General features: G+C 31.5%; 1 protein-coding gene across 1 annotated transcript in view; it reads right to left on the bottom strand.

Moving 5' to 3' along the window:
* Positions 1-9,077: 9,077 nt before the first annotated feature.
* The window catches only part of LOC129222498 (uncharacterized), a 570,167-nt gene continuing 558,850 nt past the window's right edge, over positions 9,078-20,394 (bottom strand). Inside the window, exon 4 of the mRNA XM_054857011.1 lies at positions 9,078-9,217. Coding sequence (XP_054712986.1) covers positions 9,183-9,217 — 35 coding nt within the window. The 3' untranslated portion in view covers positions 9,078-9,182. The remainder of the gene's footprint in view (positions 9,218-20,394) is intronic.

Here is a 20,394-nt window from a genome sequence, read left to right as displayed (position 1 = left end):
TATTAACTGCTCAAAAAGATCAACGTAAAGACAGCTTATGTAAATAAAACTGTTCATCTTAATCAACGCTTTAAAGTTGTAAAAGACAAATGTGTACACTAAGAAATTCTTTCAACAAAAAGAAGCTAAATGCAAATCTAGAGAGAAATAAAGCTCCTTTTGCGTAGAAAAAGCACAAAAGGACAAAAAGTATGAGAGATCAGCGAAATGGCTATGTATAAAATTTTGTAAATGCATGTCTAAACTATTCTTACCTAAAAATATCATAACGTGCATAACATAATTAGTTCAGAATGAGTTCGCTAGATTTGGATTAACTTATTTTTAATGTTTCAGAGAGGTAAATAAAAAGTAACTACCTAATCAACCGTTTGCAATTCATTGGAAGTATTTATGAAAAATGAGTTTGAGAAGTAATTAAAGATTTCCCAAACATGAACAGAAACTAAAATTTGAAGCTCGGACACTGATTTAAAAAATTAAAAAATTGTGTTGTGTTTAAATCAGAAACATAATAATCATGCTTGCACGCTAAAATTAAAGTAGAGTAGATGCTAAAAATGCAAAAAAGGAAAGAAAAAGTCGAAAAATTCAAAAATACTGAAACGTAACTGAAATTTGAATTTAATTTTACTGAATTACTGAAATAATTATCTGAATAATAATAATTAACTGAATAGTAAAAAATAACTGAAATTTAATTTTAATAAAAATTAAAACCTTTCAAAGGAAGAATATTTTCTGTAACTAATTTTACCAAACTATTGACCGATTTTGCATTTCACTTTTACGGCAGTTAACAACCTGCCAAAAGGGGGGAAAGAACTACCAAGGTACAACTGCTGTACCGAAGCTGTAGCGAAGTCCAAATTATTTCACGGTACAACTGTAGTACTGCCGTATTTTAAAGGTTCCTACATTTAGTGTGCATTTTTCCAGCAAAAGTAAAAAAGCATGCGATCCACAAATAGAACCACGGTACAAGTAGGAGATCTGGTAGAGCGAGGATCTTGTGAAGGAAAAATATCTGTTTAGGAACTAATGAATAAGATGGATCAGGGCTTAAAAAAAAGAGGTGCAGAAGCCCTATTGTTTTCAAAACATATTTTAATGTGTAATTACAGCTGAATTCAGTTTAAAGGGTAAAATATCACTTAAAACGGAAAAGAAGTGCAGAAGCTCAACTCCAGTGCAAATTAAACACTTACCGGGTTCCGTACATAAAAAAAAAAAAAAAAGTAAATAACGGAAAAAAAACCCCATTGGCAACGAGTTCTCTCAAAACTAGACTTTCAGGAGCTTGGATTACGAATTAATTTTCCAATAAATATTGAGAAATAATTTGCCTGGTCCCTAAATTTGTTTCTGGGCTCCTGACGCACATTTACGAACGCATTTATCTCACGAGGAGAGGTTACGGTCTCGGAAATTCAGATCGGGATGAGATTTGGTAGATTAGTAGTATCCTTTAAGGGTACTCTCAGGGTAAAGTAATAAAGCGCACTAGCCATAAAATTCCGAGAAAACAACCTTTAAAGATTTACGCGCAACTTATAAACTAGTAGAGATTGTTCGTAAACAAGCGCCCGGTGGTCATGTGGGCAGCGCTCTGGGGTTCCATGCGGCCGATCCGAGTTCAAATCCACTGCAAGTTTCTTTTTTATTCATTTATCAAGTGACTGTTACAGCTTTGTGGAATTTGAATTGAAGATAATGCGAAATTTTTGAACACGTAAAGCACTTTAATAGAGAAAATGGAGATAAATTAAATCGATACAAGTTAAAATTTGAATTACAACGGCTACAAAATCACTGTAGAGCTTAATTTATAGATGATTTTTAACAATATAGTTGTTATTTATATACATACACCAGAATGATATTTATCATAAAAACATGGAAAACAAAAACTGTTTTGACATCTCGCACAATTTATAAAGGAAGATTGCTTACAGGAGCAACTTCTTTGTAAAAGAGTCGTTGGAACATACTTCATTTACATTCAGGAAAATTTCTCTTTTGTCAGAAAGTTTAGAAGTATACCAGGCATATATCGAATCATTTTATCAAAAATTGGCGATGACAGTTGATGATGGACAATTGATTGTATTTTATGCAATCTTCACGGGTATTCATTTCTCTATTATTTTCAACGAGATACGCGCAATTTTGTATACGTTTTATTAAATTATTTACCTGTCTATAAAAATGGACGCGAGAAATTGAACTTGATATGATTCTGATGCAATCAAATGATTTTCAGTAAGCAAGCTCTCGTAATAAACGACAGCATCTTTTAATCTCTGCTTCAACATTTCACTGTGCAATGAATTTTTATCCATTTTGTTAACAGATTTTATTCGTTTCAGGGTTACTTCAATAACCGACCATTTCGATTCACAATATTTAAAAAACTCAAATCCTTTTTCACGGTATAGAATTTTCCAGTCTAATATACAGCACAGACGATAAATAAATTTAATGATGAAAACAAACATGAACATAGCAGACGATAATAGATGGAAAATAAAGAGTTGAATATTCAATGCAAAATACAGCAGACGAAAAATTTACAAATAACAGAATCAAGGAGCAAAACCATTGCTCGATAAGTGCGGTTAGTGTTTTTAAAATTTGACTACTTGCTTATGTGCAATAACTAATATAATTCTTCTTACTCATCCACAAAGAAACTGATTATGCATTTATTGCAAAAATCATTTACTTCGTCAAAGTTTATAATATCTAAAAATTTGTAATCACTTGTTTGTGAGAATAGTAAATAGAAATTTAATGTACTATCACACATTAAAAATACATCATATTTTTTAAATTAAGTATTACCTACAAAGTCACTTTATAAATGAACAAAAAAGAAACTTGCAGTGGATTTGAACTCGGATCGGCCGCATGGAACCCCAGAGCGCTGCCCACATGACCACCGGGCGCTTGTTTACGAACAATCTCTACTAGCTTATAAGTTGCGCGTAAATCTTTAAAGGTTGTTTTCTCGGAATTTTATGGCTAGTGCGCTTTATTACTTTACCCTGAGAGTACCCTTAAAGGATACTACTAATCTACCAAATCTCATCCCGATCTGGATTTCCGAGACCGTAACCTCTCCTTGTCAGTAAAAAAAATACCAATGACTTTTTATTTGTCGAAAAATTGTAAATAAACTCAATTGTTTTCGTTTTATTAATGAATTGTTCTTTCTTCATCGTTCATACAATTGTTTTTTATTGATGTTAAGGTCTGTCGTGCAAAAACATTTTTACTGTATCGTATAGATTTTCACTGTTCGAAGAAAGTATATTATGCATCAATACAGCTAAGTTTTTGAGAAAGGACATTTTTTACCCTATGTGTACCTCATTTTTGGCTTTTTTCCGGTTTATTCGCGATTTTTAATATCTGCGGCACTTGTGCCACTCGATTCCGTGGATAATCGGGAGTTGACTGTACCTTATACAGTGAAACCTGAATAATGATACTGTCAATAACGATAACCTGTATATAACATTTTTTTTTTTTTTGGTCCCCGCAAAATGTCAGCATGAGTAATCAAACTGTCTATAACGATAATCTGTCTATTCCGTTATATTTTTTTAAAGTCACAACAGTATCGTTGTAGACAGGTTTTACTGTAGTGGGGATTATTTTTAAATACTTAACTCCAGTTCTAGACGCAAGGTATCGATGAAAGCAGAAATAAAAGATGTAGAATAAATATTTTTGTTTAAAAAATCTTAAGACATTTTGAATCAACCACAGGTGAAAGCCGCCATTCTACTATTTCGTGTATTTACGGTGACAAAAATATACAATATACGCAGAATTAAGTTCAAAAACCATTCTGCAAAGTGCAGCAGACATTGAGGTGTAAGATAAATCCATTCTGCCTTTTGTATTTTCAAAACTAATACATACTTCCATAATGTTTATCTGAAACCAGTGTTATTTGTTTAACTTTAATAGAATTATGCTCTTTTTTAATAAGCAGGTTGAAAACTTGTTAAGTAAAGGAAAAAAAATAACATGCACTAAAAAGCGAAGCAAATAAAGCAAAAGGCAAATCAAGGAAAACCTTGATTACTAACCTTGGCTGCAATTACCCTGAAGTTATGAAGCTAATTACATGATAAAAAAACGGCTTCAAATTCAAAGCTGATAGTGCAATAAATCATAGCGACGTAGAAATATCATTGGCATTTTTCCACGCATGGAAATTCGTAACGTGGAACTATTGAAAGAGTTAGGTAAAATGAGACAAGTACTGAATTACTAATACTTGGATGCTATAAATATTAGTTGCTATTTTCCCAAAAAAGAGAAAGTACTTTTCACTTTCACTGTATATATGGCAGCGTTTCTCTTCCTTTTTTTTAAACCCAAATACCGGTAAAAAATTGCGAAAATAGTTAACTTTTGTGAAACAGTTCTTAAAAGTAAATTTAAATGCAAAGAAAAATTATTACTGTTATTATTTATTAAGTAAATGAATTTTTCAAATATATGACAGAAAATTGTTAACAGTATTGTGGAACTGTTAAAAATATTTGGTTAAATGAGACCAATACTGAATTTCTAATACTTAGATGCTATAAATAGTAGTCGATATTTTCCTGAAAAAAGAGAAAGTGCTTTTCACTTTCACTGTATGTAATGAAACGCTTCTCTTCTTTTTTTTTTTTTTTAACCCAAATATCAGTACAAATTGTGATTTTTATTTTGTGAAATAGTTCCTAAAACTAAATTTAGATTTAGAGAAAAGTTAATAATGTTTTTATTTATAAGAAAATGAATCTTTCAAATAAATGACCGAAAATAGTTTAAAGTACTATTGTGGAACTATTGAAAGAGTTTGGTTAAGGAAGACAAGTACTGAATTTCTAATATGTGGATGCTATAAATATTGGTCGCTATTTTCCCAAAAAAGAGAAAGTGCTTTTCACTTTCACAGTATATATGGCAGCGTTTTTCTTCCTTTTTTAACCGAAAGTCCGTTAAAAAATTAAAAAAAGTAAATTTTTGTGAAATAATTCTTAAAACTAAATTTAAATGTAAAGAAAAGTTATTACTGTTATCATGTATAAGTAAATGAACCTTCGAAAGAAATGACAGAAAATTGAAATTCGTAATGTGGAACAATCGAAAGAGTTTGGTTAAAGACACAAATACTGAATTTCTAATTACTTGGATGCTGTAAATATTAGTCGCTATTTTCCCAAAAAAGAGAAAGTGCTTTTGACTTTCACTGTATATCAGGCAGCGTTTCTCTTCCCTTTTCAACCCAATGACAGGTAAAAATTGTGAAATTTTTTTTTCTGTTTTGAAATAGTTCTCAAAATTAAATGTAACGACAAGTAATCAGTTATTATGTATAAATAATTAACCTTTCAGAAAAATGATCGAAAATTATTAAAAGTATTTATAGAATTATGTTGTACTCCGGGGCCAGACTTACGCAAGTCCAACAATAGCGATTTTCAGGATATTACTGTTTCGTACGCTCTCTTGAAAATTATTGACCGTATGACTCACGTTAGCCTAATTTTGAGGTACAGAAATAACGTAAAAGAGTATAAAGTGTTTTATTATTAATTTATTTACTTAAATAAGACGATTCTTGAAATGCAGATAAGTAAAAAAACTCTGCGTTCCGGCCTTTTTTTTTTTCGCGGACCAGTGGATAAGAATAATTGGTGTAACGAAAACAACATTTATTAAAGGCCATCCAAAGAAACAAAACTAAAAAGAACTGATGTAAATTTTTACACTCTAAACAAATGATAGTCAAAAACAACTTGTTTTGAAAAATAATTATTTTCGAACGTTCTGTAAACTTATTCGGTTTCGTTTTCTAAGTAATTAATTTGTCTAGAAGATAAAATAAATGTGTAAGCTCAATCAAGGGAGAAGAAAAAAAGTACACCTCGTAATTAACCTCACTGCGTAAAACCTTAACATTCATTTTTATGGAAAGAAATCAAGTTATGCTTTATCAAAAGAAAAAAAAAGAGAGAAAAGAAGAAGAGAAAGAAAGAGATATAATTTTAATTTTATTACAGATCATTTTACTTAAATGCAATTTATTCAGTACGATTTGAGCATAAACCCACATCATTATTAAAACATTCAACGCCTAAAAATTTTTATGAGATTCTTTCCAGCAGAGGTAAGACAACAGCACGAAGGGGTGAGTGTTCAAAACCTGCTTCTCTGAAATAGGGAAGCAAGTTTCATCGCAATTAAGAACATTTCTTCAAATTTTAAAACAACAAATAAAAAAAATCAGCGAAACATCAAGCTATCAGGTTTGAAGTTTTGAACAGATTATTTTTTGATGAAAAACAGTTACTTTTACAATAACGTAGAAATTGCTATAAATACTTTTTTATATTGTTTAATAAAGAACAATTTTCTACAAAAATAACTTTGCCCAATAAACATTTTAGCAAACTACTACTTTTTTACTTCACAAATTTTCATAAATAGAATTAAAATGCACACCGATGCAGATTATATTCAGATAACCATTCACCGATACATATTCATATAAATTTCATACATATATATTTGTCATTACATCTTTATGAGTTGGACCAATAAAAATCATTGTGTCGTATAGAAAAATGATATAGTATGTGGTATATGCCACTGTGAAAACTGAATTATTAAAATTCAACTTGCATCAAATTTAGACATTATGTAAAAAGTATTCATACATTTCGGCATTTAATAAATAGTGCTGTATTTGAGACAAGGAATATATGTGCTTGGAATCGAATAGTGAAAAAGTAAAACCACACATCTTTTCAACACAATAATAAATATCTTTATCTTTACTACTAATAAAGCTGAAAGTGAGTGTCTCTGAATCTCTGTCTGTTACGCGCATAGCGCATAGACCGTTCTACCGATTTTCATGAAATTTGGCACAAATGAGTTCGTAGCATAAGGGTAAGCATCTCGAAGCGATTTTTCGAAAATTAGATTTCGTTCTTTTTCTATTGCAATTTTAAGAACATTTTATCGAGCAAGTTATCATAACTTGGACGAGCAAAATTACCATGACGTGGACGAGCAAAATACCATAACTGAAACAGGGGCAAGAAAACACAGCAGATTGGCGAGAAATTCATCATCCATTATTTGTAAATATACAGGCGAACAAAATAACCTTTTAATTTTCTACTACGGGTCGTACGGGTACCACTAGTTTAAAATATTTGTGGGCAGATATCGTTGTACATCGAAAACAAATCCGGAGAAATTTTCATTTCTCTCAATGCCCAGAAATATTTATTTATACATAAACATATCGTATCTCTCCTGTTCGAGTGTAGAAAATATGGTTATGCAAAGGGTGAAAACCCTATTTCAGGAGGAATATCCGTTGAAACGAAACGAATTCATGAAAACTGCCCATTTGAAGCTTGTTAGTAGAAAATATAACACATTTTAGGTTTGGCAGTAAATCTGAAAGTTATTGTTTCAACGCTTCGTAGCTGCAAATGAGCAGATGAACAAAGTTTATGCCAAATATTTACAAACAAGTATTGTGATAAATTTCAGAGCACGAAACTGTATAATGCAACCGATTTAGGACAGCGCCCGTTAAATCACTCAGAATAAGTAGGAAAAGTTAAGATGCATTTGCGTTTAAATAATAAGTTTACTGCACGAAAATACAGTTATTTTTTGAGCTAAAGTCTTCAATTTTCGATTTTGCCGATGTATTGTTGAAAAAATAATCAACAGTTTGCAGCAAATAGTTTATCTCGAAATAACGGATCTACTATATCGAGTGTGCACTGAAATTTTCGGGCCCGTCACAAATGACATTCAGGGGCCCCCCTCTATATTGTTGAACCCTACGTCTCCCGACACATGTTTCATCCCTCATTTTAAAAATCTCGCGTCCCCATCAGGTCCGTTCCAAAAGGTGTCCCTCCCCCCCCCCAGTGCACGCGCCTGCCTATTTTTCGTAGGGAACGTATTATTTTTTCATTAACAATGAATAATCAATAACAGGAATTTCATTAAAAAACATTAAAAATGCAAAGTTTAATATTATTTCACGACGACTTACGAAGAAATACTCTTTTTTTTTTTGGACAGAATTTGCTCTGTAAGGAAGCACAAAAAATATTTATCATGGGAAAGAGCGGCAAATATGTGTGGCACGGTTATAATAGCAAGACGCTTGACTTTGGATGAGTTCATTTATGTTTTAGTCAAAAGTTGAGAAAACTTATAGTGGAAAATTTATTGTTATTGGCAAAACAAACCGCTTTTTCTCACTCCTCTTTAGACAAATAGAATAACTAATTAAAAAGTAACGCCAATATAATCAGGATTTCGGGGTCGGAGGAAACCTACTCCGACCCTTGGAATTGTAAAGCTTTCTACTCCTGCGTCCGGCTCCTTTACCTAAAAATTTACCAAGATATCGCGGTCCTGGCAGAAACCCTTTTCCACACTCTAACCTTATCCTGTTTTAGACGATAGTAGACTTTTAGATATTGTTTTGTATTAACTTTGTGCTTTATTTAACTAAACCCTGTGGCACGACAGTCCGTGAGGGCCCAGGCTTACTTTGCCCAACTCAAGTTTCCTAATGAGGGACTTTAGGGTGCAATTGAGATGTTCCGGTTAGGTAGTCAGCCTAACGCGAAACCCCAATTGTTTGGTTTCCAAGCACGCTTGGTACTCATTTTATCGACCCACTGAAGAGATGAACTGCTGAGTCAACCATGCCCGACCCGGGAATAGAACCCGGACCTGTGGCGTGGGAGCGCGAAGCACTACCACTGTGCCACTGGGCTTCATTTACGCTGTGCTTTATTTACACTGTGTTATTTACTTAAACTTTATTTACGCCTTTTTTTTTCGATTTTACACATGTTTTAGAAGTCTATTTCTTTGCAACTATGTTAAATTTTAGGAACCCTTATCTTTTTATCATTAGTAGTATAATTTTAAGAAGCCTGTGTGCTTGCAATATAGTTGAATGAACTTTACAGCAGAATACATTGCATGTTATTTACATTGATAAACATTCACTGTTTTAAAATTGTTTCACTCTATTTCAAGGAAATACGTGCATTCATGCAAGTTTAAGGACACGTCCAAAAAGTACAAGGGAATGAAACCTTATATAGATCTCTCACCAGACTTCAAGAAACGGTGGCATAAAATGTGATCCACTTACCTAAAAAACAAGAAATATAATTAGTTTTATTTTCAACGATACAGCAAAATACATTACTAATACACAATTCGTATTCACAAAAAAAAAAAAAAAAGACGGGACAAGGACGCAAAGAAACAGTGAACCACTAATACTAAAATGAGTTTTTGTGGAGATAACAAAACGTAAAGGGTGTAAAATACAAATTCATTGTTTTGTTTCCCTGGAGATAAAAATTAAAAAAAAATTTAAACATTGAGCATTTTATGAAGAGTTCATTTTCTAAAACAAGGAAGTTAATGTAATAATTTCTAATAGTTAATATAATCCAAAATTGGAAATTATTTTCCGAAACTGATTATGATATGATGACCTAGAAACTAATTAAAAGGTTTGTAAAAAGCTGTTGAGCGATTTAAATGGTTTGTAAAAAATGTGCCTCATGTTATGATGCATGCAGTTACTGACAAGTAATTCCTTTTATTATTAAAATGAATATTATTATGCATCAAAAATGACGGTCAAGTAATTATCAAGTGATTGTTCAATTATTACAAAGGAAAAAAACACATAATAGTAATAGATCTTTATTCCCCCCCCCCCACACACAGATAAAACACTTTTTTTTCAGCATATAATTTCATATTATTAAGATACTTTAGCTATTGGGCATCAAAATAATTTTTTAAAAAACGTATTACAAAATTTTTTTAATTTACCTCGTCGGATTAAACACCGACGCTCGTAACCGCAAGTTGGTATAAGAAACTAGTTTTACACTTATATGCTTAGCACTTAAACAGCAAACAGATAAAATATACATCGCTTTATGTGTAAATGGATAGTTAGAAAATGCATTTTCCTGCAAACAAATTTCGTTTTCCCACTTAAAGTTAGCTGGTGTAAGTGTCCCCGTGCAGGAATCAACATGGCTGTGTGAGGAGGCCAAAAATGGCTTACGGTTGAGGTGCTTATGTGGCAAACTACGGTGGATGCTTTATAAAATATATCGTTGATGTACTATGGCTGTATTCCAAGCATATTGCTGTCTACAAGCTCGGTTGAGAATGCGCATGCGCATTAGAGAACGTGGGCTCTGAAAGTTGCTTGAGGCGGATTCGAGCTTACTCTTAAAGACAGATCCTCAACAGTACTTTCCTGTTGTAGTTTTTAAATCACAGATCAAAACATCATTTCGAATTGTCTGGTAAAAAGTCAGTGAAAATAAATCTCATCAAAAAAATTACAGGTAGCCTTTGACACATTATAAAAGGTAATCATTATAAATCTGTGCATAGAAAACCGGAAAATATACCTAGGACATTAGAAAGGAGGGGAACATGCTGACTAAAATCTGAAATATTCTAAGAATGAAAGATCTACAGAAAAAAAGGGGAAGGAAAATAAATAACGAAAGGAAGAGAAGAAAGAAGGTGTAAAAAAAAATCCCAAGACATTCTCTCTCTATATATATATACCACGTTTTCGAAAAACTTCATACTTCAGAACATTCTCAAAACTACCCTTACACAAATACCCTCAGTTTTGACAAGTAAAGATTTTCTTAAATCTTTGAGAAAAGTAACAAATCATTGCTAAAGGATAAAAAGAATTTTTCCAACGAAAGTTTTACATGAAAAGGTTTATTCTATTCTATTTTATATCAAAGTCGGAATCCGATACAATAAAAAAAAGTAGAATACATAAGAACATAAGTTTGTATACATGGAACATTAAAATTGCGGTTTGAAGGTACAAAACTTCAGGAATAGATACATATATTGTTAAAAAGAATTTTAAAATGCAAATATAGCTTCACTCTCATCATGTTTCTTTGAAAAGAAAGAGAGAAAAAAATATTTATAAATTTGAATTAAATTTGAAATGGCGTTAATAATTATTAATAATTATTTCTAAGTCCCTTGTTCGTTAATTATTACGTGCATAACAATCGTTGAACTACGTTGAAATTACAAAAACAAGATCAAGATAGTCCTTTTTCTGAGTAATACTTCTAACCTGAATCAGATCAGATCCATTACTTTTTTCGTTTTGATGTTCTGAAGAATTTTTTATTTTTAGTTTTGTCATCTATTATACGTTAGCTTTATCGTACAAGCTTCTCATTTTGTTTCCGCTGGAAAAAAAGCGCGAAAAATATGTCTAATTCCAACATATCCGTATTGTTAGTATTGCACTGAAAACAAGTTTCTTCAAATATCTCGGAAACTCATCTCTGAAGTAACAACCGCTTATCTGCCCACGACAGCGTAACCAAAAATGCCTAATCAGTCTTTACTCGTCAACTTATACGTTCCTAAGAAACCATTCAGAAGGAATATTATTTTTATACGTTAACTTCCTCTTATATTAGTTTCGCACCAAAAAACTAAAATTTAGAGATACGTACTTTTATTTGCTTTTTTCTGAAAGAAACACTATCAAATACTTTATTGCATAACATCGGATTCAGACTGAGTTTTATTATTCAAAGTTTTTTAGGTTATGAAGAAACTTCTGACATCTGCTCAACATCGGTAAGATTTTGGCAACAGCTAACTAAAACAAAAATTTAATTTAAACAATCGGATAATTACCGAGTCTGCAAAGAATTTAATATCAAGCTTTCTGGTACTGACATGCATTTCGCCATAAAGATATAGAAAACATTGAAGTTTTCTTTCATGAAAGATAAAAGCAATTTGCGCAAGTCATCAAAACAACCATTTGACGAGACTGATTTTGTTGGGCCCTGCTTACACCGTAGAAAGGTATAATAAAACGGATCTAGTGTAATCGGCAGTTCCCGAATCTTGGAGTTATTTTTATGTTGTCCCACAAAGCTTTTGGATTGGTTTGAAGTCTTCATTCTTTTTACGTCTCTAGTCTTATTTTCCTGTTCCGGAATCCGGCTGGCTACCGCTTATACAGCCTTTTCCTGTCAAGCGTTTATTTTAGAAAAGCTTCTATAACGCTTCATTTATCGAATCTCGCAAAAGAAACGCTTTTATTCATCCCCGTTCAAAATGTTTATAGCTTATAATGCGTATTCAGCATAAAAATTCGGAAAATATGATGTTATTTCCCCCCCATCTATTTACATGGATAAGTATTTGCGAAGAACGACAAATGATGATAATAAAAAACTAAACGGCACGCAAATGTAACAATTTTAGGGGAAATATTTCCAGCAAGTGATTTCAAACATATTTCCGAGTATTTTGTCCATATAACAAGCGTCTTACAGAGGTCTTAAAATCGAGAAAAGTGCAGGACAAAAGAAAAATCAAAAACTTCGTTCAAATTTAAACAAACCAACTCCCCAGGGCATCAGCTAAATTTCTCGCACTAGCTTTACTTTTTTTTCTCTTGTTCATAACTATTACAAATTATTTTATTATTTACCAAGCTTCAATGATGGTCAAAAAACTTCTCTTAAAACAAAATAGATCCCTTCGCATATCCCGTCATTTCTAAGTCATACAGAAACGAAGGTTTGAAGGGCTCGGGGCAGAAATGTGACAAGCCACAAGGAGTGAATTTTCGATCAAAATTTTTGTTTCTCATAACTAAAATTGAAATCAACAAGACAGTGAATTATGTCATTTGGAGAAAAACTTATCTGGTTTTAGTAATACAGAGTATAGAATGTATAATACCTTTGAAAAATTCTGTAATTTTTTTTTTATTTTATAAGTTTGAAATTGGCCTACTGAAAAATTCACATCATGTGGCATATTGCATTTTTGCCCCAAGCCCTTCGTTTATATTGGACTGGTATTGAAAAGTAGACAAGTACACAACAAACGTAAACAGTAATACAATACACTTGATATCTTAAATGAATGTGAAGCTGGAAATCTCGGACAATACGAGGCGTGTTTTTGAAGTAAGTTCCGTTTTGAAATAAAAAAAAAAGAACGAGTACAGATAGAGCAAAGAAATTTATTGCAGAAAAATCTACCACCCTTACGCTATTTTTCGACATTGCTCCCGTGATTTTCCGAGCATTTGTCATAGCGTGGTACAGGTTTTTGTATACATATTCGTACAAAGTTGTCGCCTGTGTAGTCAGCCATGGGATAACATGTTCTCTGAGCTCATTATTGCTGTTGTGCCACAGACCACCTAGGAAAGACTTTAGATGCCGAAACAAATGAAAGATGCTGCGAGCGAGGTGGGGGTAGACCAGAGGATGTTCAAAAACGCCCCAGTCAAAGCCCTGTAAGAGTCCTCATGGTTGACTACACGGGCGGCAACTTTGTAGGAATAGGTATACAAAAACCTGTACCACGCTATGACAAATGCTCGGAAAAATCACGGGAGCAATGTCGAAAAATAGCGTAAGGGTGGTAGATTTTTGTGCAATAAATTTCTTTGCTCTATTTGTACTCGTTCTTCTTTTATTTTAAAACGGAACTTACTTTTAAAACACGCCTCGTAAAATATAAGGTTAAACGATGAACTATAATACGAAACTGAGTGACTAACTACAGTATTTAAAAAGTCATTTGCTTTTCAAATTTATTCTTGACTGATGCGTGCATCCAATGCACGACCTAAAACACTGATAGCCTTCTAGATTATCCGCTCTATTTTTTAAATTATCTTTTGAAAAATCAAACGAATCTGCACTGTTATTGACCTGTATAAAGTTTGACACAAAACTTTCAGTCACACTTTCTTTAAAGTTGACGATTGGTTTTGAACCGGAAACTTTACAGCAAATGGTAACCATCATTATCAGATTGTTTTAAAATAAAAACAAACCATTGGATTATACTTTTGCTAGTTCAGCCACAACACATTTTACACTGTTTTAAAACATCATTAAAAAAATTTATTCAATGTTCAAACTTTTATTTTTCTATTTTTTTTTAACAACTGCTACCCAAATAAGTATTTTTCGGTTATTGTGCTACCAGATACTCAAACGAAGTAAAAGGTTTTTTTTTAAAAAACTGCCTTTTTATTAGAAACTTTACAGGAAACTGGGATTGCAAAAACTTTCTTTTAACGATACAGCTTCTTTTAAGTAACGTTGTAAAGATAGTTTCTTCTTAAGTAACTCTATTGGAAAAGAACTATTAAATAACTACAAAAAAAAAAAAAAAAAAAAAAAAAAAACCGACTGCGTAAAAACCAAAAAAACTAAACAGAAAAAAATATAAGCCCAGTAGTTTAGAATGTTATTAAGTACTACTGAATAATTACACCATTGAAATAGTTTAATAATCAATACACACATAAAACAAATCATAAATTCAAAAGCACAATCGAAGGATCAACAGTCGGGCCTATTCCTTTTTGACCAATCAAGGAACCCCGAAAAATTTGAATGGGCCCCGACTGTTGATTCTTCTATTTTGCTTTTGAATTTGTGATTTGTCTTATGTGTGTATCGATTATAAAACTACACATTTAAATTCGGTAGTTATTCAGTAGTACTTAATAACATTCTAAACTACTAATGTGGATAGGCAAACTTTAAGAGGAAGAAATAAACAGGTAAAACTATTCAGTGGTTTATAAAAATGTGAATAGGGCAAAATCGCATGAAAGTAAAGAGATGGAAAATTTTTGACGATAGTATGATTTAGTATCCGAAGTAAAATGACACGAGTTGAATCAGAATTTGAAAAATGACGAAAATATTTTCGCTTCGTTGACGTTGGGAAAGAGTGGAGTATAAATGATGACGTAAAATTCGGAACTGCTTGAAATCCTAAATTTCTTCTAACTATAATCCTGTAGTTTTACAACTCACCCAACTCAAACTATAACTTAGAAAAACATTATTCTTGAAATATTGTGACGATGAATTATAGGTTATAGTTTAGTCGTTATGAGTTGGCCTTCAGGATATTTATTTATTTTTTTATGGAGTTGTTTTTTAAGTTAAGAAATTATTTATTAGAAACTCTTTCGTCATCTCTTTTATTGTTTTCCTCTTACGTTGTTATAGGTTTAGGCACGTTCACTCAATTACACACGTGTCGAAAGAGAGAGAGAGAGATTGATAACCTAATTGATATTGACCAGAAAAATAACTTATTTACGAAAGTTACTCCCCATTTTTTAAAAATAAATATTTATCCCATCAAAAGTCAATTCAGATTTAGAAAATCCTCAATGTATGTAAAAAAATTAAAATTAATTTTCCACTAAAATCTATGACATTTTATATAACTACTAAGTATGACTAAAAATAAAACACCGCAAATATTTAAATCGCATTATTAAAATGTGATGCAAACATCGGGTCAACAAATATTTCAAATGCTATACTTTCTTGGAAAACCAAAAGTATATCGTTCCACGTTCTTTATAGTCTTCCTTTATCTTAAGAAACAGTTGCGTCCGCGCTTGTAACACACAAAAACATTTTTCAACCATTTCTTTTACTTCGGTAAGTAATCTTTATACGATTAAAAAAAGAAAAAGAAAAAAAGGTTTTTTCTTTTTCTTTTTGACTAAATATAAAATTTGATTACGCTTAACGAAGAGAAAAAAAGCTTAGGAGATAAGGAAAACGATGCGCCGGGAATTATTGATTGAAAGAATAACTTATGTTTCTTAGACGTGGTTTTGTTATTGGAAATAGTTATGAGTATAAATAACTAGTAGGATTCTTGATAAAAGTTATCCTTTACAAAAAAACGGGAAAAGGAGATTTCTTGTTGACTGGATACTTGAATAATAAATAAGACGATGTTATTAAGGTAGCTTTTTCCTAAAGAATTTTAAAGAACTGTAAAAAACTGAGGTTTTTTTTTTTTTTAATTTTTTTCAGAACTAAAAAAAATAAAGATTCCTCAGGCATAAAGAGAAAAAAGCTAAAGTAAAACAAAATAAATTAGTAACCAGCAAAAAAAAAAAAAAAAAAAAAAATAGCTTTTAAAAGTTGACTTTACTATTCGCACCGTTTACGGTCAATGGTTTAGTCAATGATTGTAGTTTTATAACATTAATATGTTTTTACTTTTTTATTTGAGTTCTTTTTCTCTTTCCGAATTTCTAAGTGCTGTAGTATTTTATGTTCGTACTAAATATCATATGAAAATAACACTATTAAACCAAAACACTTTAAAAACCATACCGTAACTCATAAAGCTATCCTAACACATACCGTAACACATAAAACAGCTTTTATTTATTGGAAATGTATTTATTTAAAAAATATAATTATAAAATCAATAATAAGTAGTATAAATTAACGCCTTTAGCGATGGACTTTACTCTGAAACAAAACGTTCTTAAATCACGTTTGCAAAAAACAAAAAAATAAATAAATAAATAAATAATTGTAAATAAATAAATAAATAAATAACAAACAATGCGATGAGAAAGGATTAGTGAAAAGAAAAAAAAAAGCTTACGACATCGCCCGATCTAAAATCAAATCGCCGCATAAAACATTACATCACACTATTAGCTATCCACACATTACAAAGAAAATGGAATGGGAAAAAATAGCGGTCGTCATTCGCCACGACCGCTATTCGTCAGCACGAATAACTAAAAGGCTGGTATCATTCGCCATCGGTCGCCACTTTCCCTAAGTCCGCCTACACTATCAACAATTTTAAGTTATCAGAAAACATTCCTCTTAAAAATTAAATAATTTCCTGCTCACCAAATTAGCAATTGATTGTACAATGAACGTTAGTCTCACTAATTAGTTTAAATTTACCTTTATTTATGCACTGATAATTCTTACTTTTGAGTTGTAATTTAACAGCTAATTTGTAGCTTAATTAGTTTTGTTTTTTGTTTACAAAAAATTCGGCGATTATAAATGCCTATCTACTCGCTCCAGATGACTTTTTTCTTATCATACCAAATTTCACAGTCTTGATCTCCAGAGATACGTGAATTCAGGGAAAATTTGAATCAGTAAACAATTCTTCAATTTTTAATGCTTTAAAAAAAAAAAAAAAAAAAAAAAAGCTTTTTTGTTTTGTAATAATCAACAAAATATTTTTACGTCTGTTTCCGATTCGTATATATTTTATGAAGTTGAAGCATAATTAATTAGAAAAACTGAAAAAAGAAAAAAATATATAGTTAAAAAATATAAAAAGGGATACAATAAAGACGAAAATTTCACAAAAAGTAATATGTAAAACAATACTTAACTTGAAAACAAAAACCACGATAAACTCAATCCTGGTACATAAAAAAAGAAAATAAACGAAATCACAAAAATTACAAAGATAAATAAATGAAAATTGCCCCCTGTATCAAAAATTCGGCCAACGCAGTTTTAACGAAAAGACTCAATTCTTTGCAACAAAATCAAAAAGTATTCTTTCTTTAATCTACATCAAAGACCTTCAAATGCTTAACATTTCATTAAGAAAAAAAAAGGAAATTTTTCTTTTTTTTACAGCGCAAAATTCTATAGCATCAATTCTGAAAATAAGAAAAAAAAAAAAAAAAAGAAATAAGCTGTAAGCATAAGAAATTCATAAAAAAGCAAATTTCAGCTTATAATTTAATGTGCAAGAAAAGCATTAAAAGAAGAGCTAGCTTTGATTTAGTTAAGCAATCGTAATTTTATATGTCAGAAAGAAATGACAAAAAAAAAGAAACTTAAGTGCGAACTTTACAGACACTGCTCAAGAATAAATATTCTTTTTCCTTTAAAATTTATGTAAATACAAATGTGCAGTTTCCTAATCAGCACTCCGAGATAATAAGCACATAACAAAAAAAGTGTGAGACAAAAATAAATCTTCCCCCATTCGAGCGTAAAAAGTACTTATGCAAAAAGAAATATCACATTGTTAGCACTAAAAAAAACGGAGCGAAAGAATGAAAAAAGTTACAAAAGTTTGAGGAATTCTTGGGATTTAAAAAAAAAAAAAAAAAAAAAAAAAACAGAAGTGAACGTCATATTTTAGTAAGACTAAAGGTTTCCGGTTGAAAGTTTGGAAGCTTGACAGACATGAATTTTCTTATTTTAAATTCAAGCAGTTAACTGTAAAGCATAAAAATGCAAAAAAGTTACGGCATTTAAGAATAATATGTATTTTTACGTGTAACAATGGAAAACATGTAGGAGTGGGAGAAACGCCATATGAGGAGATATACCTTCAGAAATTCAGTGATTAAGAAAGAGATGTTTATATTTCTCACTGCTTTTATATACTCATTAGTTTCACCCGCACAGCTTTGCCCGTAGTAGAAAATTAAAAGGTCTTTTGGTTTGCCTGTATATAGAAAAATAATGTATGATGAATTTCTGGCCAATTGGCTTGCCCATGTTACGGTTCCACGTTATGATAACTTCGTAATTTACTCGTCCATCTTATGATAATTTTGCTCGGGAAAATGTTCTTAAAATTGGAATAGAAAAAGAACAAAATCGAATCTTCGAAAAATCGCTTCGAGGTGTGCACATCCATGCTACAAACTAATTCTGTGCCGAATTCCATGAAATTCGGCCGAATGGTCCAAGCGCTATGCACGTCACAGAGATCCGGACAGAGAGATATCGAGACAGAGAGATTTTCAGCTTTATTATTAGTAAAGATAGACGTTTCCTTTTGAACGTGTCAGTTCGTGTTCGACTGCGCTCGAGTGTGACGACGTGTGTATGACGAAAAGATCAGTTTAGTGCGAGCATTTTTCGACGAAAATTTTAGTCACTTTAGTTTCAATAAGTGTCAAATGTAAAACAAAGACACCTTGAAGTAAGGACTACTGGGGGGGGGGGGTTAATACTATATTTAGCTTGCTATTAACTTATTCCAACTACATTTTGCAATGCATGTTAATACGTACTTTATACATGCTTGGCATTTCTCCCACATCATGAGGAGAGATACCAAACTTTTCAAAAGTGTAAAAGAAGGGGGTTTTCTGTTTAAATTTGTTTTTGTTTTTTAAAAGTCGAGGAAATGCGTGAGGAAGCATATGGTAATCAAGGGTCAGTGGAGAAAAGAGAACATAATTCTGTCTATTGAAAAAGTAAAAAAAAGAAAAAAAAGAGAAATATCGAAAAATAAGGCTCAAAAATTTTATGGAATGCCGTGGGAAATTCTACATCAGGTTTACAGCTCCTGGAATATTCCCCCCTCAATCATAATGTTATTCCAGATCATTTTTTTTTTTTTTTTGCTATTGATGGTTTAGTTGAAGTAGCTACTCCTGAAATTCCTCTTGAAAGTGCTGCCGCTCCAGCTCTGTCCCCTCCCCAAAAAACCATCAACTTTCAGACAAACATCCACTAGTAAAGAAACGCCTGCAAAGATTCTTGAGAAATCTTATCCAACCCCAAAACTACCTAGCTCGACAGTTGCTCGTGTGCGCGGAATGTTGAAAAAATTATTATTGAAGGAAAAAAAAGAGACAAAAACTGACTGGAATAAGTGTTCCTTGTGTTAAAAGTGGCTGCATGAGTCATGTACAATGTCCCGTAATAATTGTGGGAGGGAAATAATCTGCAAAAAGATCAAAAACAAGAAATAATACCATAGATGGCATCTCTCTCATACTATATAGTGTCTCTCCCACACGTTATGAAAGGGATGGTCTGATATCAACTTGCAATTTTTATTTTTTATTTTATTTCTATTTAAGTCTAAAGCTCGTTAACAGGAATTTTAATACTTAATAATAGTGTAACTTCAAAAAAAAAAAAAAAAAACATAACGGGTTGATTTACATTGCAATTTAAATTTTTTTATCTATTTTCTACAAAATGTATGGCGTCTCTCCCCCTTTTACCCTATGTTTGTAAATCAATAAATAGTTTTTGAATTTCTAGGATTTGAAATCACTGGACTTTTATCATCTACTCTCATGCATAGTTATATACCGGAATAAATTTTAATGACAAATCATAATTTAAAAAAAATGAATTTTAAAAAATAATTTTTTTCCAAAATATCATTTAAATGTAAAAACTGATAAATATTGAAATTCAAACTTGAAACTAGCCTTTTGAAATGTGTCAAATGTGCAACGGCCAGGCTATCTGTAGTTTTTAGATCGAAGCAAACCTTTAGATAAGGATATGAATTTTTACTATTTCACATTTCATATAACTACTCGAGACCAAACATGGTTTCCTGTAAAACGTAAAGCAAGATTATCTACTCTAAATTTCGAAAAATTTTGCTCAGCATTTTTGAGTCTGTTTTTGAAAAAAGATGAGAACAAAATGAGCAGGAATTATATTTATTTATTAT

The sequence above is a fragment of the Uloborus diversus genome, chromosome 5 (genome assembly GCF_026930045.1).
Source record: "Uloborus diversus isolate 005 chromosome 5, Udiv.v.3.1, whole genome shotgun sequence".
NCBI lineage: Eukaryota > Metazoa > Arthropoda > Arachnida > Araneae > Uloboridae > Uloborus > Uloborus diversus.
Note: the sequence above shows the minus strand (reverse complement) of the source record. Positions and strands in the feature narration are given on the sequence as shown.